Consider the following 23148-nt stretch of genomic DNA (forward strand, 5'->3'; position numbering starts at 1 on the left):
AAAGTAACAAACATAGATGAGAAAGGCCAGGTTTCTATTTGCTCTTCAGATCAGGTTTTGCCGATGAGAAACAAGGAAGCACAGAAGTAGAGCAGTTAAAGTCTGGGTTCAAATCTACTATCTGCCACTTAGTCCTTTTGTGACAGTTCTCAAGTTACTATCTATGAAATGTGAATATGCCCCAGGCACTGCTCTCACTCTTGTGAGCATTTCATGGGTCAATCCACAAAGCACCTACATGGTACAGTGCCAAGCAAGTAACGTGGGCCCCCAAAACATTAGATATCATCACCAATGGTACACAAATCATAAAGTTGCTTTTTATCCAACTGTCATATTTTGCCAGTTGAAAAAAATGGTCAGGAAATCTACTGGCTAGAAAAAATAAACTAAGATGGAAATTAAACAATTCTATGGAAAAGCCACTAAAAGAATTCACAAGTAGACTCTGGAACTGGGATTGCCAGGCAACAGTGAGTCACACCTGTGATCAGTTACTTAGGAGTCTCAGGTTCTAGGCCAGTCCAGGCAAATAGTTCAAGAGACCCCATCTCCAAAATAACCAGAGCAAAATGGACTGGAGGTGTGCCTCAGAGATTGAATGCCTGCTTTTCAAGCATGAAGACCTGAGTTCAGACCCTAGACCCACTTCTCCACTTAAAGAAAAAAAAAAAAAAAAAAGAACTGGTGTTTTCCATAAATGTATGTGGTATAGTATAAGTAAATGAGAGTAGTAGCAGTTGGTTAAAATAACCCAGCATGATACAAATGTTGGCATTTGAGCTACAAGATTGCATCATTTTTTCTTTTGTTTTACTCTAAATATTCAGAATCTGGCTCCAGTGCCTTGCACAAAGTGGGCCCTTAACGTGGTGACCAAAGATAACAAAGTGATTTATGGTTTTGGTTTGAACTCAGGGCCTCCCACTTGCTAGGCAGGCACTTCTACCACTTAAGCCACACCTCCAACCATTTTTGCCTTAGTTATTTTTCAGGTAGTGTCTCCTGGTTTTTTTTTGCTGGGTCTGGACCTGGGCCTCCCATGTAACTGGGAGCACAGTGTGTGCTTACTGGCTGAGAGAAGGTCTCGCTAGCTTTTTATTGGGCTGGGCTGGAACCATGATTACTGTCTCCCAAGTAGCTAGGATTAGAGGCGTGAACCACCATATAGGGCTTAACAAAGTAATACTTATATTTTGGGTGATGAAATAGGAATTTCCTAGCTATAAACCAGATTACTCACCCATGCATAGAGTAATAACTAATGAAATAATAAAAACAACTTCAAAGTTTAGTGTTTTATATTGCTTACACTATAGGATTCATAAAAGGAGTTTAATTAAAATGTATTGGATTAATGAACATTTGGGAAATATGAGCTTTATTTTAAATTTATGAGGCCTAAGGAAACTAAAAAATGTCAACTTAATTCTTGTGCCTAGAAACTAAAGCACATATGAAATATGCAAACACCAGCCTTATTGCTATACTTTTCTGATAATTTTACAGTCTCAAATACTACTTATTTCATTTTCTTGTGATTTTGTTCTTCATGATTCTCTCTGAGTTTTAATAATGGTAATATTAGGAAAACAAATTCCAAATCTTTCCAGAATTTCAGTGTGAGGTTTCATAGTTGGGGCAAGTTATCATTGTGTAAATATCAAAGTATTTACACAATGATAAATAAATGTGGATAATTTATCTAATAGACCAAATTTACTCCTGGAGATAAGGTGTAAAACGTTTAGAAAGAGTTTTAGTATGTCACGAAATACAATGTTACAGCTTATTTAATCCAAATGTAGTTGACCATATAAAGATACATTTGCACAGAATGATTAAATTAGCAGCTTCTTTGGTCACATGCGAACAATTGAACTTTAAAAAATGTTACATCTATATGTAATATGTCTAAAAACATATGGGTTTATTTAAAATTTAAAAATTGAAATTCTTGCTTTTGTAACACAAATTAGGTTTTAACCTTTACTATAGTAAATGAGTGTCAGATAATGAGCACCAGTTATCATGTTTCCATTCTTTTAAAACACCAAATATTATTTAATCATAATATACAGAAATCTTATGTAAATGAAATTTTGTCAGTGTCAGATAAAAAAGAACTGAAGTAGAAAAAAATAGAAATGGTAACACACAATTACTTAATGTTTAATTTAAACATTTGGGGAAAAGCTAATTGTGCATTGAGCCATTTTAGCCATTTAAAGTCTTTGGTTCCTCTAATGAGATCACTACTGAACAAAATTGTTTCCTCCTGTTTTGTTTTTAAACGACTATTAAAATAAATTATTTCCTTCTTGTTAAATAAATTACATCTTCCTTTTATGGCAGTCCTTAATGTAAAAATTAAAACATTCCATTCTAGAAATCATACTCCAGCTTTCTTACTGGATGATCTACTAAGTTTTCACTTTCCACCCTAAAAAATGGGTGGGGAAGGTTCCAGCAGATTCCAGGCCATTCTTAAAGTTGTGAGCTGTGAATAGTGACTCACACGTGTAAATCCAGCACTCAGAAGGCTAAGTCAGGAGAAAGGATTGAGTTTGAGGCCAGCCTGGGCTACACAGTGAGATCCTGTTTTTTTGTTTTTTTTTTTTTTGTCATTTTTCACTAGTACCTAAAATCAAAGTGATAGTGAATACTGAAATACAACTTCTGCTTGCCTATTCCTCATTCAGAATAGGAAAGTCGTTGACATTCTATGTGTCTCTTTTTCTATCCTTAACAAAATAGTAAATAAAACCAAGCAAGATTGAACTTAAAGGGAAAAAAATGATTCCTTTAATATAGCAATTTACCAGTATTTATCCCTGATATGGAAACTTCTGTTAATTACTATTCCTAAAGTTCATATCCAAAATGATGGGGGTTAAAGCCTTAGCTTTAATTTTTTTCCTACATCTGAGTATAAATAACAGACTAAAGGTGAACATCATGGAATCTGTCATTGCCAAATGATTAGTGAATGTATAGTTCAGGTTTGCTATTCTTTGAGACACATAACATTACTAATTTCTTAATTGTACTTCAATTTTTTGATATGTGTTTGTGACCACTAAGTTTCTGACTTATTGTAAAGCTGTTACCTCTACAGAATCTTGCAGAACTTTGTAGAAAAGTCTGAAGATGCAAAGAGAGAATGGGCCTTGTGTAAGAGAGGATTATCTTTTTTTTAATGCTTCTTACTGTGATCACAGAAAATAAAAAACCCAAGTGTGCTGTAGATTTCTTGATAAACATTTTATGCTTGCATTTAAACTTGTATAAGCAGAATGAGACAATCAGTTAAAATCAGAAATGAGAAGTATGTAGTTTAATGGCCTTGTTTCACAGTAGCAATAAAATGACCAAGTGTAATGACTTGGTAAAACCGTATTTTAAAAGTTGCTGCTATGAATATTTTTAGCCACAAAATTGCACCCTTCTTTTAGCCTGACTTGCTTTTGATAGCTATAAAGTGATGCAGTTGCTTTGATAATCTAATATTTCAAAAACTCCACATATATATGGAATCTCAAAATAGTCTACTTTTTATAGGTGCTGTTAAAAACATGCTTTCCCTTAAAAAAAAAATAAAAAAGAACTGTATTGCCCACCCCCAAAAAAGAAATAAAGGGGGGGATGATGATCTTATTTTTATTTATTTTTTTTATTTACTTTTTGCGTATTGGGGTTTGAGCTCAGGGTCTACAACTTGAGCCACTCCGCTAGCCCTTTTTTGTGATTCCCCCCCCCCCAAATAGGGCTTCGGAACTGTTTGCCCAGCTGGCTTCCAATCGCGATCCTCCTGATCTCTGCCTCCTGAGTAGCTAGGATTACAGGTGTGATCCACCGGTGCCTGCCTGGGAGATGAGTTCTTTAATCTCTATTACATGTTTCGCTATTTGAAGAATTATCCATTCATGAAAAGAATAAGATGAAGTAGGCACGGAATACGAACTGTCATTTGAGATCTCTCAAGGGTTAGGGGCCCTGCAGTTTCCTCCTGCACAACTATCTATCTGCCACATATGTGAAAATCCCAGCCTTTGGAATTGCTCAAGTGGTAGAGTGCCTGCTTAGCAAGTGTGAGGCCCTGAGTTCAAGCCCCAGTACCATTAAAAATAAATAAAAATTCCAGTCTTATATGCCCTCCTTTGGAATAAGGTTTAGAGTCCACACAAGTGGCATTAAACTGCAAATATGTCACCTGTAAATGGGAACCAAGTTGCATCTGGCAGACACCGACACATTTATCAGCTCTGATGTGTGACTAGCTGGAGGCCTAAATGTCCCGTGGAGGAAGGGCGGCTTCAGAAGCCGACACAGTGGAATCCACCTAGGCCAGGGGCAAACCACCGAGCCGGCAGGCCTGGCTTTAGGGACCAGTCATGACAAAGGCATCCCAGGGAGATCCCGCGGCGAGCCGCGGTCACGCCAGGTCTCCTCCCTGTTCCCCCTGCCACCTCTGCCCTTTAGGTCCGCACAGTCGCAACCAGAGAGTTGGCGCACAGCGATGCTAATTCTCACCCTAGCATCATCAGGGCAACCTCCAGCTCCCCGCAGACGGGACTGCGGAAGTAGCCAAATCGAGTTAAAAACTGAAATCTTTTCGCTTCAGTCACTGTAAATTCCATGCAATCTTTCACCCGTGGGCTAATATGTATTGTTCAGTTCTCTGAAGGCCCTCTACAAAAGCCCTTCGACTTTTAAATGGCAGGTTAGATGCAGCCAGGTCTCTCTTTAGACGACGGCCGCAGCTCGGCTCCACCCGCTACCGCTCCCCACAAACCCGCAAGGCCCGCGCGCGGGCCTAGCCGTTACGTCCCTTGCGTCGGGAGGCGGGGCCGAGAGGTCTGACGTCACAAGACCACGCCCCCGACGGTCGAGATATTTTGCGCGCCGCCCGCCATCTTGTCCCAGTGTTTCGCTTGCTGTCTGCTGTGCTAAAGGGTCGTTTTAGTTCGTAGGCGGAAGGCAGCATATCGGGTCTTTGTCTGTGTTTGACTCCCTAGTTTGGTCCGAGACCTTCCGGCATTTTCCCGGGGCAGCCAGCAGAAGCCGAAGCGGTCGTCCCCACCCCTCCCCTCTGTCCCCTGGCCCCGGAGGGACCGAGCTCGAGTCACGCCTCTCGGCGCTTCCCTTTTCCCTTCTCTGTTGTTGCGTCCGCATCGAGTCCCCGGAATCAGACGGTGCCCCATAGATGGCCAGCTTTCCCCCGAGGGTCAACGAGAAAGAGATCGGTGAGGAATGGGACGGCGGGTGGGCGCGCAGGGGCTGAGGAACGGCGGAGACTCCCGGAGGAGGGCGTGGAGGAAGCGCCTCGGAGCCCGGGGGTGAGGGGGGTGAAGCGCTCGAGTGCGCTGGCAGAGCCACGTTGTAGAGCCGAGAGGAGGAAGCGGCCCGCGGTGGGCGGCCGCCGGAGAGCGGAAGGACCCGCGTAAGTGCGGCGCCGGATGCGCTGGGAGCCGAACCTGGGCCCCTGCAGGGAGGGTGTGGCCGAGTTCCGGCCGACTCGAACCTGGCTCGCTCCGGGTTACGGTGTGGCCTGGGCGGGATACCACCTTCGCGGTATCCCAAGTTCTTCATCAGAGATCGGCTCAGGTCCCTTATCCTGTGGTTCTCTGCTCAGGGCTGGGGCGTCGAATGGACAGGGAGGGTTACTCGCAAGGGTTAACTGGTCTGTCTCGGCGGATAAAAGTAAACTTGTGTGTTTTCAGCTGTAATAAAAGGAGGGATTTTTCCTTTATGTCACCCACTCTTTAAAGAGAAATGTGCCCGAAGAGGTGCCAACCGCCTGGAAGATGCTGTGTGTATAATGGCAGCCGGGTGCCAGTGGCTCATAGGTGTAGTCCTAGCTATTTGGGAGGTTGACATCAGGAGGATTGCAGTAAGAGGACAGACGGGGCAAATAGTTCTCCCGACCCCATCTCAAAAATAACCAGAGCAAACTGGATTGGAGAAGTGGTTCAAGCTGTAGAGTGCCTGCTTTGCAACCATGAAGCCCTGAGTTCAAACCTCAGTCCCACCCCCTAGAAAGAGATAATGGCGAAAGTCTGCAGTTATGGGGAGGAGACACAGAATCTTTCAAATACATATGGGAGGAGCACATGGTTGGGTGGGATGACAGAAGGGAGGCTATCGTGCAAAATACCAAGTCTGGAAAGGTTTTCTCAAAACTGGCCTCGTGGTCAGACGGGGCAGTCGGTGTGGCAGGTTGTGGTCCATACTATCACTGAAGGCCTCTCTGTCGAACTAAAATCTTTGGAACAACTTTCTCAGCTGTTGGGATGCAGTGCACAGAGTGATGCTTAGTAGACTCTGCTCCTACTGTACTGTGTTAAATAGAAGTTGACAGTGCTGAGCAGAGAGCCTTTGTATTTTTGGGTTCTTGAATTAAATGTATGCTGCCTTTACCAAATACTGGGAGGAGGTATTTCTAGGAAAGAGAAGCTGAAGTAGCTAAAATGCTCTTTATTCTGTATGTGGGAGAATTTGTATACCAAGATACAGCCATAGTAAAATCGTGGACGTCTATTTTCTTAAGGATAAGGTTGAATGGCTGATTATGAGGTGACTTTAACTCTGGTTTTTATAGCTTTTTTATGTTATTTTATTTGCTGCGACTGGGGTTTGAATTAAAGACTTAGGCCCCTGCAAAGCAGGCACTCTACTGCTTGAGCCACACATTCAGTTCATTTTGTTCTGCTTATTTTGGAAATGGGGTCTTGCGAACTATTTGCCCTAGCCCTGGAATGGCGATCCTCCCGATCTCGACAGTCCAAGTAGCTAGGATTACAGAAGTGAGCCACTGGCACTAGGCCTGAATTCAGAAATATTTGTAACCTGTCCAGTGGGGTTTATTTCCCCTCAAGTCCACCGAAATACTGCAGGAGAGTGATCTGCCTTTCATTCATCTGCATTTTATTTCATCCTGATAGCCCATTTAGAAAACTTTCTGGTCTTTTTTTCTAAGGATGGATAGAGCTTTTTAGCATAGCTGCATAGGGCAGAACCATCCATTAAGAAGTCCTTTAAAATTTTTTTTTGTCATTTCCTAGATATAGTGTAAAAGAAGAAATTATTAGACTGAGTGCTAAATATCTAGGACATTGTCATTTTGTAAGCTTTTTAAGCCCCTGTTTTTTGTTTCTTTGTTTTTGGAGTATAGTTTGGATACAAAGTTAAACATTTATGTGTCACTTTGTATCTCTGAATAAGGACTTTCTCTGAGCATTAATGGGAGCCATTCCAAGTTTGGTTTCTCCAGTACATACTGAGAGTAGAGGCAAGATTCCATGAATGATTAAACTATTCTGTGTGACAGGGACTTAACTGCCTTGAGCTACTGCCTTCTTTCACCACCCCTGCTACAGTTCCTCCCTGTCCATATGAAATTGAGGGGAGGAATGTGAAGAAGTATCTGAATGTGGTTTGCTTTGTTCCTTGGTGACTTACATTACTGTACAGATACTGTAGTGCTGCATTTTAGGACTGACTTCCCTTGGCAGGCAGCCTTTCCTTTATCTAAGCTTATTAAATCATGGATTTCTTAGGATGTTAACAGTAAACATTCTTAGGATGTTACAGGTAATACAATAAAGATTTAACTTAAAATTTTTTTTCATCCTCCGTACTTTTTTTTCCCAAATCATTTTAATACATACCTTGTGCTAGGTTCATAAGAGTATCCCAGTAAGTATTTGAGTGTTCAAATCATTTGATTAAAGTGTAAAAGGCATTTGATATGTCTGTTAACCAACTAGGAAACACACTAAAGGTGATTACTAGTAAAATACTTGTAATAGTGTAATATATTTATTTGGCAGATTTTTTTTTTTTGGCAGTACTCAGGGCCTCATACTTGCTAGGCAGGCGCTCTACTACTTGAGCTACTTGGACATCCCCTGTCTGGTAGTTTTTAAAATAAATTTCTTTGTACATTTGAGAATAAGTTAGCTTATTATTTCATGGAATTTGCTGTTTGGATGAGTGTTTTGGTTATGATTTATTACTTTATTTATTTATTTAGTGATGCTGGGAATCGAAACCAGGGCCTTGTACATGCTAGGCAGATGTTCTACCATGAGCTAACCACTGCCAGCATTTTTTTTTTTTAATGCAGAGCAATCTTAAAATGCAGACTAAAAAAGTGAGTCTTGTGTGTAAGTCTTATCATTCTCAATTAGATTAATTAGGGGCTTTCTCTTTTAAAGATAATGCTTTTTTTTTCCTTTTCAGTTGAAACTTAAAACTTGCTCAACCTTATTTGTGAACTTGGCCTTTTTCTTCTAAGATTTATGGATTTTAAAACACTGATGAGCTTGAATAGAAATGCAGTTTTTTAAAGAATAAAAAGATTCAGGGAGAGATTACAAGTCAGAAATGAGGCATATGATGAAAGACCACAGAAGACTGTGGGTGTGGACAAATCCACGGAAACCTGGAATGGCATGTCTTCTCTGAAGTCATTTGTATGTTTAAAAATTATTTTGCAGGCATCTGAGGGTCACCAGTTTGTGAATTTTGGATTAAAGCCATGCGACTGCCAGTGAAATTAATATCCCTTTGTTGTGTGTTAATCCATATGGTGTAGAGAGAGCTTGTTAGAGACTTTCATTAGACACACTCAAATTCTGTGTGTAGTTCTGGGCACCACTTGCATGAGGGCCACTAGTAACAGGAATTTATCCAAGAAAGTATGATGAAATTAAGGTTGAGAGTAGACTTGAAACTCTGTAATCTCAGGAATAATTGAAGGGAGTAGAAATATTTTAGCTTGGCAAAAAAACCCCTCAGTTGATGATGTCATGGCTATCTACTATATAGTACAATATATGTAAATCATATTCTCTCAGATCAGAATCAGGATTGAATGAATGGAGGGGGTAGAGAGATTTTGTCTGTTTAAAATGAAATATTTTTTGAAGCCCTGGGTTACCCCAGTCCCACCAAAAGGAAAAAAAAAAAAAAAAGATGATAATCTCAGATGTGCCAAAATAGCTATTCTTATTTATGAATGTCATAGAAAAATAGTTATCAGGGGATTTTGTTTGTTTTTGTATTTTAAACCATTCCCATTTGTTAATGTATCAAAAACTTGGGCAAGGAGCATCCTAAGAATGGGAGTTTATATAGGTGCTTTCATATTTGTTTAGTAAATATTTACTGAGCACCTGTCATATGCCCGGTGCCATACTAGCTATTGAGGGAGCACACATTCAGAGTAGATGTGTCACTGAAAAGTACAGTTTGGAGGTTTGTGTATATATATCTGTTCTAGCTGTAGGAGTGTAAGTACGTTTTATTATTCGTATATTATTGTTTAGACTACGTTAAAGTTTAGTTGTTGGAAAGCTTAAGCCAAAAGCATATAAAATCACATTGTCATATACTGTAGAGTGGACCAGACAACTAGCCTATAACAAAAAAAGAAAAATAGCAAAATTTGTAATCAAGGCCAACTCAAGACAACATTGGTGAAACACTGATAAGGCAGATCCTTTTCCAGAATTAAGGATAGTTCAGCTGAGTTTGCATGCACACATTGCAGTAGGAGCTTGTTGATCAAACCTTTTGTTAAATATGGAAGTATTATTCTCCTTGGAAATAATGCTGGGTTTTGTTAAGGATGCAAACTTGAAGTAAAATTTACTAAATTAAAAATGTATCAAACTAACCATTTTTGTCTCTTATTTATCTATTAAGTTTTTTTTTTAATTTTTTTAATTTTTGGGTCTTTTGAGATGAGGTCTCACTATGTAGACCAGGCTAGCCTAAAACTTGTGATCCTCCTGACAGCCTCCTGAATACAGGGCTTGTAGGTGTGTTCCATCACAACAGGCCTACTTTTGTCTTTAAAAGCCAAAATAATTACTTCCGTTTGAGAATCCCAAATGTAATACTTTAAAGCACTGGTTAAGAGGGTAGCTAAACAACTGAGTTTTGTGATCTAGGTTTGAAAAGGATAAGAATATTCATGTTTGAGTAGATCATTTTATAATGTTTTCTGTTGAATAATGGTATAATGTATTTTATTGTGGTTTGTGGTTCTTAAAAGCTAATAATTTTAATTTAGAAGATTTTTTTCTTGCAAAGTAACTTTAGTCACTTATATTTTCATTGATTTTTTTCCTTTTTCTTTTATGTGGTGCTGGGGAATCAAACCCACAGCTTTGCCCATTCTAGACAAGTGTTCCACTCTAAGCTACATCCCCAGTCCTAGCCTCTTGCATTTTAAGTATTTGATGAAAACATAAATGTAGTGCGAAAGTTAGAATCTTAAGTAATTGCTCAATTCATTGGTCACTATGTTATTGTTACTTGACCAAATTTTTTTGGTGATAGATTTCTTGCTGTGTAGCCCAGGCTGGACTTGAACTTTCAATTATCCTGCCTTTATCTTTAAAGTGCTTATGTTAGAAAATTTTAGAAAAATCACTTTACCAAAACTTGAAGGTAGTTATCATTAAGATAGCTGTATTATTAACATGATAATGTCATTCATATTAAATATTTCCACTTGGTGGAAAGCAGAATTCTGTGAGAAAAGAGAAAATGCTCAGTGTATCCCAAAGTAATGTGGAAGTTGTCTCAAATTCATTGTTTCTTATATGATATCCTGTATTTTCTCTTTTAGTGAGAGCACGTACTATAGGTGAACTTTTAGCTCCAGCAGCTCCTTTTGACAAGAAATGTGGTCGTGAAAACTGGACTGTTGCTTTTGCTCCAGATGGTTCATACTTTGCCTGGTCACAAGGATATCGCACAGTGAAGCTTGTTCCATGGTCCCAGTGCCTTAAGAACTTGTAAGTCTTTTTTGTATTTTGTTTTTGGGAATTTACTGCTGTCTTTCAAAGTTGATATTTAAGTTTTTCCTTTGTAGACAGTGTTGTAAATGTTTCTTAATCATAGACTGAATATATTTATTGGAAAATTTGTGTAAAGAATTGTCTGGACTTGGGCTGGAACCCTGAGATCAAGCCCCAGTACTGCCCCCCCCACCCAAAAAAAAAGGAATTATCTGGACTTGACACATTGTATTTTCTCAGATGTTTATGTGTCTTTTTAATTTTTTTTTTCTTGTGGTACTGAGATTGGACTCAGGGCTTTGAACCCAGTGCTCTACCAACTGAGCTTTCATACCCAGGCCCTCTTTTATTACTACTTTAGGTCTAAAAGGTGTGGGAAACTGATGGTTATGGTTTGGGGTTGGGGTTTTTTTTTTTTTTTTAACGACAACATCTTGTTTTGTAGCCTAGGCTAGCCTCAAACTTGTGATCCTCCTGCCTCTGCCTCCTGAGTGCTGCTTGGATTAACTGGCATGAGCTACCATGCCTGGCTGGGTTTTTGCTTTTTAAGGTACCTTTCTGGCATTGGCTTAATAATACCTTAAGTTACTAGAAGCTTTTTTTTTTCTTGATAATAATTCTGTTTTTAGGTTAAAGGAATCTAATTGATAGTCATTTTGAGGAAAACTTAGGAGGCAAACAAGTTACTACTGACATTTTTTCAGCCCCTGAGAAAGTGATCCAAATTTATTTGTAATTCAGATACCAAGTTTCCCTCTTTCCATCTGTAGGATTCTCTTGTTACTCAGTATTGAAATGATTGTATTGATGTTATTTTAACAGACATTTGTAAATGATATCTCTAGGAGTCCAGGGCAAATAAGACTAATTTCACTCTGATTTTTTCCCCCCTTAGTCTCTTGCATGGCACCAAGAATGTTACTAATTCAAGCAGTTTAAGATTGTCAAGACAAAACAGTGATGGTGCTCAGAAAAATAAGCTTCGTGAGCATATTATAGACTGTGGAGATATAGTTTGGAGTCTTGCTTTCGGGTCTTCAGTTCCAGAAAAACAGAGCCGCTGTGTAAATATAGAATGGCATCGATTCAGATTTGGACAGGATCAGCTACTCCTTGCCACAGGATTAAACAATGGTCGCATCAAAATATGGGATGTTTATACAGGTATGGATTCATAGTTTTAAGAGCAAACCTGATTATTTGATGATGCAGAGTGCCACTCATAGGCACTGGAATTTATGAACTGAGGATTTTAACATCAAAAGCAAGAATTGGTATTCTGTGTCTTTATAATTGACCTGAATGGCATCTTTAGCTCATAGTTTTAATTAGAAAGACAATATAAAGTTCACACTACTTGTTTATGCTATGAAGGTATGTCTGGGTAGTATTTTAATTACATACTAATAATTTAGTTTCTGACTTGTAGCAGGGTGTCTTTTTACATACCTTTCAATGATAGCGTAGAAGCTATTAAGGTATATCAGGTTTTAACAATCATTATTTAACCTTCAGATGGTTTTGGTGACTGTTTAATGTTTAAATGTTAAATTCTTTGGGTATGGGCAATTTGTTTAGTTCTTTCAAGCTGTGGTATGATGATGCATGCCTATGATCCCAGCAATCAGGAAGCTGAGGCAGGAGGATTGAAAGTTCAGGGCCAGTCTGGGCCTTATAGCAAGTTCAAGGTAGCCTGAGCTACATAAGAAGATTGTCTCAAAAACCAGGACTAGGGACATAGTTCAATGGAATTCAGTGGTAGAGCACTTGTCTCACATGTATGAGGCCCTGGCTTTGATCACGAGCACCAAGAAAATAATAAAATTAAAAAATTTACTGTCTAAAACAGTTTCTGACATATAATATGTGCTCAAAAATGTAGCCTAATGCTGGTGGCTCACACCTGTAGTCCTAGTTATTCAGGAGACAGAGATAGGAGGCTTGAGGTTCAAACCAGCCCTGGCAGATAGTTCCATGAGACCCTATCTGGAAAAACCCTTCACAAAAAATAGGGATGTTGGAGTGGCTTACGGTAAAGGCCCTGAGTTCAAGCCCCAGTACTGCAAAAAAAAAAAAGGTAAAGGAATTTTAAAATGATCATTAAAACAAGGTGTACTCCAGAACACAGCAAGTAATGTTAACATTGAATGGGAATAATCAATCAAAATTAGATTGGCTTGTTGAAACAAAAAAATCTAGAAAACAAACTCTTATAGCAATAGACAAGTACATTTTTTTCCACTGAGATTGTACCCAAAATTTAAGTTGTGGAATAATACATATCTTTTAGAGTTGGATAATCAATTAGTAAGCCCAGGCCAAGGAAATATAAACAAAGGGAAATACTATTTTTAAATTTTACAATCATACTGTACAAAGATTTAGGTGAAAATGAAGTGTTGTAAAGGTTTCTTTTTTTCTTTTTTGGCAGCACTGGGGTTTTGAACCAGGGTCTCACCCTCCAGGCTCTAAGGCTTGAGCCACACCTCTGCCTAAGGGGTTAATTTAATCTCTAAGAGTTTTACATTTCAGGAATTTCTGTTAATTTTTTTTCTGATAAACATAAGTTTTATTGTCCAGGGAAGAAGTGTCTTAAAAACATTATAAATAGTGAATCCTTACAACTAACAATAATAACACTAATAAATGTTCTAAATATTCTGTGTTTGGTAAACCAAGGATGTATCTATTCACTTTTAAAAAGTAGTTAGCAACCCTGTTTTTCAAAAGTAGAAGCTTATATGAAATATTAATATTGTCTTACTTCCTCCCCCCTTCCATCACATGTAGGAAAACTCCTCCTTAATTTGGTGGACCATACTGAAGTGGTGAGAGATTTAACTTTTGCTCCAGATGGAAGCTTGATCCTAGTGTCAGCTTCAAGAGACAAAACCCTCAGAGTGTGGGACCTGAAAGATGATGGTATGTGTTTATTCCACATTGTAAAAAAGAATTAGCTTCTTAATGTTACTGTTGAGAAGTATTGGGAACGAGAGGACATTCAGCTTTAAAAATGGCTTGTGGCTAGGCCGAGTGTGATGGTACACACCTCTGATCCCAGCACTAGGGAGGCTGTGGCAGGAGGATTGCCAGTTCAAGGCCAGTCTGGGCTACATAGTGAGACCCTGTTTAAAAGGAAAATAAAAATAAAAATAGCGTGCAATCAAGATTTCTTTTTCTCTGTAATCCTTTGGTCATATACAAACAAACATAAATGTGAGCCAGAGTAGGAGCCAAGGGTTAATAAAGGAAGCAGTATGATAAATTTTGTAACACTTAAATGCTAATAAGCATAGATTAAGAAAGAATTCTTGCTTGGTGCCCCTGTTGTGCACACCTGTAATCCTAGCTACTCAGGAGGCAGAGATCAGGAGGATCCTGGTTTGAAGCCAGCCCTGGGCAAATAGCTTACAAGACTCTATCTCGTATAGAATCTATCACAAAAAGGCTGGTGGAGTGGCTCATGGTGTAGGCCCTGAGTTCAAACCTCAGTACCACCAAAAAAAAAAAATTCTATAAAATGTAACATTTATTTATTTACCCTCCAATATAGTAGAAAGGTGTGTTTTGGTGTCAAGTACTTAGCTTTTTCTGATACTTGATATCTGTGATGCTCATAAAGTTTTGGAGGGCCTATCTTGTTTGAGAGGATCAGACATGAGCATCTCTTCTCCTTTCTTATAACCTAATGAAAATTTACATTTTAAACTAAAACTTTTATTTAAATAGGACAGGCTGGCACTCTAGCAGTCTCACATGGGAATTTGACAGCTTTGCCTAGAAGTAAATTAGCTTAACTTGAATATAGTAGGAACTTCCCCCGCCATATTTAAAGCCTTTGTTCCAGCTGATGTATAGTAACTATATGAGTTACCTTCTTCTGTATTTTATCAGTTCTGAGTGGTCAGCTGTTGTGTGTTGTGAGTATAATATAAACAATGGACTTTGGAGAAGAATGTAAGTTACCAAAATGGAAATATGAAAAGGCATTTTGAAGATGTTCAAATTTTTTTTTTTTTTTTTTTGGCGGTACTAGGGGTTAAACCCAGGGCCTCTCTTGCTAGGTAGATGCTCTATTGCTTGAGCTAAGCCCCCAGCCCTTTTTTGCTTTAATTATTTTTCAGGTAGGGTCTTGTATTTTTGCCTGGGGCTAGCCTCAGATTGTAATCTTCCTACCTATACCTCCCTCATAGCTGGGATCACAGGTACATGCCACCATACGTGGCTTATTGATTGTGATGGGGCCTCACTTTTTGCCCAGGATGGACTCAAATTGTGGTCCTTCCGATTACAGTAGGAACAGCTGCACCTGGCTCTTGCTATGTTTTTGTTGGCCTTGAGCTAGCGATCTTGTCTCCGCTTCCTCAGTAGCTGGGATTGTAGCTGTGAATTTCCATGCCCAGCCATGGAAATGTTCAAGTCTTTTAAACTTGCCATATTTCAATCCCTTCATTTGCACAATTAGAGAATTGTACTAAAAGAATTCTGTCTTCAGTAGGCATGGGCTACTCGTGCCTGTAATCCTAGCTCTACTTGGGAGAATTGCAGTTCCAGGCCAGCCTGAGCAAAAAAGTTAACAAAATCCTATCTCAATGGACAAAAGAAAAGCTGGGCCTGGTGACATGTGTCTGTCAATGCCAACAGTGACAGGAAGTCTAAACTAGATGGTTTAGTCCAGGCTAGCCTGGGCAAAAAGCAAGATAAAAAGCTGTCTCCAGAATAACCAGAGAAAAAGGACTGGAGATATGGCTCAAGTGGTAGAGTACCTGCTTAAGCAGTATAAAGCCTTTTGTTCAAACCTCCCCCCAAGCTGTCTTTATCAGTGGAGGGTCACAGATCCCCCACCTGTCCCAGTACTGGGGTTTGAATTCAGCATTTCAAGCTTGCTACAGATATATTTTTTTAAGGGATTAGATAGTAGGTTAAAGGTTTGTGGACTATACTGTGTCTGCCATAGCAGTGTACCATAAACAAATGGGCATAATTGGGTTCTAATAAAATTTTGTTTGCAAAAATTGGCAGCTGGCATTATCTTACTAATCCCTATTGTGGATACATGGTTTTGAGCTGTAAAAGGTTGGGATGGTATGACTCACTACCATTTTGAAGTGCTCCTTGTTTGAAATGCATTCTTGGGTTGACACAGACGCTTCTTTCTGTTAGGAAACATGATGAAAGTACTGAGGGGGCATCAGAACTGGGTGCACAGCTGCGCGTTCTCTCCTGACTCTTCTATGCTGTGTTCAGTTGGAGCCAATAAAGCAGTAGGTGTCAAAGTTCTTGTACATTTGTTGTGAATTGGATTATAATGTGTGCATAATCATTTTAAATCTAAGTAAACTATTAAGTCTGTGCTCGGTGTCATGAATATCCTAAATTTTTATTTCATGATGGGAGAATTTGCATGTAGGAAATTAAATGTAGTTATTAAGCAAGAGTTTGAATTGCTCTTAGATATAAAATGCGGGGTATGTCAAATTTATGTTTTGTAAGATGTAGAAAAGCTTATGCACTATAGAAGGGATCTAGTGCACATGATAAGACCTTCCCTTGCTAATTATTTTCTTCTCTGTTGTTCTATTTTTTTTTGTTTTTTTTGTCCAGTTTGCTGTTTTTAAAGTCCCAGCTGGTCCTGGACATTTAACAGAAAAAAAAGTAACTTAGAAACATAACAGTGATAAAGAAAATAGTACTCATGTATGTTCTAGAGCGAAGCATAGATGTCTGACATAGCATACCTGTAGATAACTTAAGTGACTCTTAAGAGGACTATGCTTATTAATGAACTCTGTTTTAGTTGTTCACCAGCTCTGCCTTAGCATAAAGGGGTCTTACTAGCTTCAGGTATTTAAGAAATGGTTGAAGTCCAAATATACTTTGAATTAATTGGGGGGGGGGCTAGTTAAAATGCATTTTATTTTGCTAAGAGGTATGCTAAAATGATAGTTGCAAATGTTGGAAGTTTAGAACAAAGTACTCAGTTTAGATCTTTAAAATCATAAGAAGAACAAAGCTAGATATTGACATTGCTATTTTAGGCTGTGTGTTTTCCATATGCTTCTTGCTTTCCCTGTCACAGGTGGTGGCAGCAATATTGGTGTGATTGAGGTTATGCTGGCACCACTCGCACACAGGCGCACAATGGTGTTAGCTGGGCAGAAAGAGTGGCATCTCTGGCTACCGGGCTGGGGGCGACCTTTACCATAGGATGAAGTAACCTTGCATTCGGCTGCAAGGTGTACTGTACGTACACAGGTGCTGGTCGATGTCCACTTTCTGCTTTTCTTTCTTTCTTTTTTTTCTTTTTAAAAATAATTTTCCCCAGAGTAAAATCCAATGACTCCTCCGAGTAAGTTGATTTTCCATTTTGATGAAATTGGGAGTCTGACAAGTGAAACCAATTTAATGTAAAGTAATTGGCTTCCAAATGGTTTCTCTGTACTGTTTTTTGGAATCCTTTAAGATGCTAGAGATGCTTTAAATCTTTGATCCAATTTAAAATTTGTACTTATTTTCCTTTGGAAGTAATATATTGTGTCTGTGCAGAAAAAAGTAGCAAAAAGGATTGCTTTACTCCAAGAGGAGAGATCGTTTTATTAGGATTGTTGGAAATCTCCAAGTTTATTAATATTGTAACAGACTAAAGTAAACATTCAAATCCTATTTAGAACTATTCTGCACAATCTAACTACTGATGTCTAGAATCTCAAACTGTATGTGAACTTACTCTTAAATAATTTAACTGTTTGATACTGAAAGTGACTAATGATTATAGTCAGTTTGGGAAAAGTAAGATTGGTAAATGTTGATTCACAGAAATGTAATTGTATTATTTTTGTAAAATAGCATTGTCATATTGTAATGTGGTTTAACATCCTTGTTGTTTGCCAAAGAAATTTCATTTGGCTATGAAAATTCTCTTTGCTTGCAGTATCTGTTTCTCTTCCTAGGCTCACGTTGGTGACCCAAGCCTTTTGTAAACAAGTGATTATCTCAAAGGGAGATGCCAATGGAGTAACAATTTGTTAACCTTACGTTTTCTGTCTGTATATATTTTTCTTAAATTTGGTAGTTTCTGGAAAAAAGAAGGGGTGTGTAGAACTTAACTCTATTTCTGTATATTTTTGTTAATTAGTTTTTGGAATAAATGGATTTCAGTATAACTTTGTGGTTAAATTGCAATTCCTTTATTTTATGTTTAGGCTTTTTTAAAATTAACATTTAACAGAAACATTTGAAATAGAATTTGCATGTCTGTTTTAATTAACTTTAAGACTGATTTTAATCTGACTATGACACTGAGCATATTCTTTTAATTACTCATAATTTACAATGTTTAATTTAATGTAATCTTAATTAAATTTAGCAGTTTTAGTTTAAGATGTGCCATTTTCTTCTCTGTATTTCCGAATGAAGCTATAACATCTGCCTATTTATTGCAGGTCTTCCTTTGGAATATGGATAAATACACCATGATACGGAAACTAGAAGGACACCATCATGATGTTGTAGCTTGTGACTTTTCTCCTGATGGAGCATTACTGGCTACTGCATCCTATGATACTCGAGTGTATATCTGGGATCCACATAATGGAGACATTCTAATGGAATTTGGGTGAGTACAGCATGAATTATTTTAGCCTGTCATCCATCACTGGCTATCGCTATAGCTATTTATTTACTTTTGATGAAACCGTTTTGAACTCACACTTACAGAGCAGGTACTCTACTGCTTGAGCCACATCTCCGGTCCATTTGTTGTAGTTATTTTGGTGATGGGGTCTCTTAAACTATTTGTCCCATCTGGCCTCCAAATGAAAAAATCCTCCTGATCTCTGCCTCAAAGAAGCTAGGATTATAGATGTGAGCCACTGGCGTACATGACCCTTATGTGAACAGGTACAGTCACAAACATATGAAACCTAACATCACAGTTGGCCATAATTTAAATTTTCCTGTTACTTAAGCCCTTGAATAATGCAAAGCTTAAGATATAAATTCTAAAAATAAGGAAAAAAATTCTAGTAATAAATTTGGCTTTCATGATATATAAGTCTTGCTGTTTAGCAATACCTAGCTCTGTGGAAATGATTATTTAGAGTTTAATGTTGGGAAAAAAGCAGTTAAAACCAAAGCTGGACTTAATTTTAGTGCCTTAAATCATATTATGAAAAAAAGAGATTGGTAATTCTTTCACAGTCCCTGGCATTTAGTATATCAGCTCTACTCAGTCTCTTGGTTATATTCGTTAAGGCTACTTTAAATCTCATTCAGAGACAAATGTATTTTTGTACCTGGGTAGTTTTGTTTCTTGAAGTGATTCTGATACCCACTGAAAACATGTATTTGACCTTAGGCACCTGTTTCCCCCACCTACTCCGATATTTGCTGGAGGAGCAAATGATCGATGGGTACGATCTGTATCTTTTAGTCATGATGGACTCCATATTGCAAGCCTTGCTGATGATAAGTAAGTGTGTGAATTATAATTTGACTTTCCTATTACTGCCTTTTAAAGATTTCCTTTCACCCTTCTATTTAATGAAAACATTAAGTCATAGAAGCTTTCTATAGCTAGAGTTTTTTGGGGGGGGTTGGGGAAGAGACAGGGTCCCTCTTTGTAGCCTAGGCTGGCCTCAAACTCAAGATCCTTCTGTCTCAGCCTCCCAAGTGCTGTGATTATAGGTGTATACTACCATGCCTGATCTATAACTAGGGTTTTTAATGTCTCTTTTTCTAGACAAGACCTTAGATGTTGGGGTATCTTAGAGAATGTTGGCCTAAACAGTATCTGTGTAAGTTAATGATAGTACATGCCTTCCCTGTGTTCCTAATTTAACTACTTTAGGCAAACTGGGCAGGTCTGAATGCTAGATAGGGAGGAAGCCATATGTGGAGCAGATCCCAAGTACCAGCTGGTACAGATATAAAATGTTTTTATAAAGCAGGCTATCGTGGTGTGTATGTATTTTATGACTGGGAACACTGGCATTTCTTCCTGAATTTTAAAAGTTGTTTTTACCTTCAATTTCCTAGTAGAGGCTCACTTGGTAATCTGTTTCCCTTCCAGAATGGTGAGGTTCTGGCGGATTGATGAGGATTATCCAGTACAAGTTGCACCTTTGAGCAATGGTCTTTGTTGTGCCTTTTCTACTGATGGCAGTGTTTTAGCTGCTGGGTAAATATGTTTTTCTTTATTTTGTTTTTTTTAAGGGGCAAGTTAAGGTAACTTTTTAGGTAAAGCAGCCAGTAGTTCATTGTCAGCACTGTAAACTGTCTTTATGATTCTGTTGTAGAATATACATCATTGGTTAGTTCTTCTTATGTATAGCCTTGGGTGGTGCTCGTTTGAGCAGTAGTTCATGTCCTTGGGTGATGGAATTTACGCCGTTTTGGTTTCTGTTTAGGACACAGGATGGAAGTGTATATTTTTGGGCCAGTCCAAGGCAAGTTCCTAGCCTTCAACATTTATGCCGCATGTCAATCCGGAGAGTAATGTCCACCCAAGAAGTCGAGGACCTGCCAGTTCCTTCCAAAGTGTTGGAATTTCTCTCTTACCGTTTTTAGAAGATGCTGCCTTCCCCAATGTGGGGACTGACAGGATACACTTCACAGAAACCCCACGCTTTACTGACTTCACGTATCTGTTTTTAAAGGGTTAGAAAATTTATTTAATTTGATACATTCTTGTACTTCATTTTCATTAGTCAAGCTTTTAGAATATTATTTATGTACCATACAAGAAATATTTCTAAACATATCAACTGTAATTTTTTAAAGATTAACTGTGAAAACATATATAACATGTATATATTTAGGCATTAGCTGCTATGTGTTGAATGGACCCTTCTTTTTTTAATTTTTAGTTTTGACTATATGTAATGCTTCAGTACAGCCACAATATATATCTGTGTTGTAAAAGTGGAAGGAATTTTTTTTAAAAATTAGATGATAAATAATTGATTTACAAAAGCTGAATTGCCTCAATACAAAATGAATTTGGTCAGGGGGGAGGGTGACTAACCTGTAAGTGAGACTATTTTTATATAGGGAAAGGATTTTATTTTCCTTAGGCATGGTGTCTGACAGGTGGAGTTCAAATGTGACATTATTTAAAACATAAATAAATTAAGGAAAAGGGTGTCTTCTCCTCACCCCTCCATATTGCTGTGGGCCTTAATTTTGGAAAGCAGCTTATATCTTACCCTGTTAATATAAAGTATTACACATTTTTGCCAGTTTGAAAGATACATCTACTGTACTATTGCTAAATATTTTGTTTATATTAAGGGGCAACTATTTTAAGACCATGTTTTTTCTTGTTTTGTTTTAACACATATTTTGTGTTTATAAAATATGATATTGGTGGGCTGGCGAAGTGGCTCAAGTGTTAAGAGCGCCTGCATATTATTTTAAAAAAGGGGGGGGGGCCTGCATAGCAAGTGTGAGGCCCTGAGTTCAAACCCCAGTGCCACCATAAAAAAGATATTAGTGACTTGCCAAAGAGAAGCAATGTAGCTTATCTACTTTTGCCTTCTGTTATTTATCTTATCTGCAGTTATCAAGGATGTATATATTTTTGTTGAGTTTTTTAATTAAAGACTTGTAAAAAGAGTGTATTGGATTTTATTTTATTTATTTATTTAATTTCTTTTGTGAGACTGGTGTCTGAACTCCCACTTGCAAAACATGTACTCCACTGCTTGCCTCCAGTTTGTTTTTCTGTGGCTATTTAAGAGATGGCGGTCTCATGACCAGGTGGCCTTGAACCACAATCCTGTCAGTCTCTCAGTCTCCCAAATTGCTGGGAATATAGGTATGGGCCACCAGTGCCCGGCTTGGGAATGCTTTGTAAGTAAGTGTGGTGGAGGATGTGGGGCTCTTTGTCTCTCTTCATTGTAAGATTGATGGAGGGCCACAAGCAACAATGACAAAGAAGCAGTGCAAGAGTAGAACATTGCTTTTGTTCTGAGGCAGCTGTTGTAGTAAAGCTTATTAATTAAAAGCCCCTAAAACTGTAGAACAGAAGAGAATAACTACTAAGCAAAATAAAAATATGGTCTTTTAGGGGAACTAGCAGGTTTATGGTACACCTTTGTGGTTAAAGTATATATAAGAAAAGTCTAGTGGTCTGGGTCCTTTAAGAAGGCAAAAAAACCCCAAAAACAAAATTTTAATATATTAGCCTTGTATCATCTTAAAAGATTTGCACTGAGATTATTTGAAAGTTCCTACAGTTAGCTGTGGTAAGGGATTTGAAAAGCATATGGATGTAGAGCATGAATTTGAAAGCCAGGAGAAAATTTTTCCAAGAAACTTCCTGAGGGTCATCTATATTTTACAAAAAGTAAAAAGCATTTTACTCTTGAAACCTCTTGGGACTTTTTCTTTGCATTTTACTTTGTAATATATCTGCTTTCTAGTTTGAAAATAAGATACCATTACTCACTCTCCACACTATTAAGTTATTTACTTTCCATAGCAATATCCCACTCAGGTAAAGGCATTGATTAGAAGATATATTATCAGCTGGGCACCGGTGGCTCACTCCTGTAAACCTAGCCCCTCAGGAGGCAGAGATCAGGAGGATCATGGTTGAAAGCCATCCTGGGCAAATAGTTCCGTGAGACCCTATCTCAAAATAACCCTTCGCAAAAAAGGGCTGGTGGAGTGGCTGAAGGTTTCCCTGAATTCAAGTCCCAGTACGGCAAAAAAAAAAAAAAATCTGTTTGAGATGGCCATGGTTGTCTGCAACCATTTTTTGTGAGCACTGTAGTGCCAGTAAGATGGGTACATCGGAGAATTTAAGTCAAGTAAGAGATGCTTGAATTTCCATTTGTCTATGCAGAAGAACCTAGTAACATAATACTTTGGGCTGAGTGACCAAAGGGAGGTGGGGAAGAGGTGGTTGGGCTTTTGACTAGGATCAGGTTGTTAGCTACATGATTTTAAATTGATACTAATTCAGTTGCAATTTGGTTTCCTGCTTTATACCCTGTAAGGGTGCATGTGAATGCAGGAAAATGTCTCTCTATCCCATACTCAATAGTTAAATCATTTGAAGGCTTGTAACTTCAAGCCTTCTTGAAAAATCTTGATAAATCTCAAGTTTATGACCCTTGAAATGCCCTGCCTGCTTGTGATGGAGATTGGATTCAGCTGGCTTGTAATGCCCTCAGGGCAGCAAGACTAAAAGGGCCCAGAGAAAACTAGCATGCTTCTTGGGCAAGGCCGAGGTGCTGGCAGCCAGCCAGCACAAGAATAAGAACAAACAAAGCCCAAGAAGATCAGCATTGTCTAATAAACCTGAAACCCATCAAACTGCAAGTCCAAC

At 38.4% G+C, this 23148-nt stretch overlaps 1 protein-coding gene across 3 annotated transcripts; it reads left to right on the top strand.

Moving 5' to 3' along the window:
* Positions 1–4905: 4905 nt before the first annotated feature.
* Wsb1 (WD repeat and SOCS box containing 1) lies at positions 4906–21429 on the top strand. 3 transcript variants are annotated; one of them, XM_020174026.2, is made up of 9 exons: positions 4906–5246; positions 10643–10811; positions 11710–11978; positions 13605–13736; positions 15978–16078; positions 18257–18429; positions 19171–19284; positions 19885–19992; positions 20222–21429. In XM_020174026.2, exons 1-9 carry the CDS (start codon positions 5207–5209, stop codon positions 20379–20381), a joined length of 1266 nt encoding a protein of 421 aa, XP_020029615.1. In that variant the 5' UTR covers positions 4906–5206; the 3' UTR covers positions 20382–21429. The 3 variants fall into 3 exon arrangements, with proteins under 3 accessions (XP_020029615.1, XP_020029616.1, XP_073902536.1); XM_020174027.2 differs by lacking the exons at positions 4906–5246; positions 10643–10811; positions 11710–11978; positions 13605–13736; positions 15978–16078 and adding an exon at positions 16097–17905; XM_074046435.1 differs by lacking the exons at positions 4906–5246; positions 10643–10811; positions 11710–11978; positions 13605–13736; positions 15978–16078 and adding an exon at positions 16097–17069.
* Positions 21430–23148: the final 1719 nt, after the last annotated feature.

Source organism: Castor canadensis, chromosome 11 (genome assembly GCF_047511655.1).
Source record: "Castor canadensis chromosome 11, mCasCan1.hap1v2, whole genome shotgun sequence".
In the NCBI taxonomy this organism is placed as follows: domain Eukaryota; kingdom Metazoa; phylum Chordata; class Mammalia; order Rodentia; family Castoridae; genus Castor; species Castor canadensis.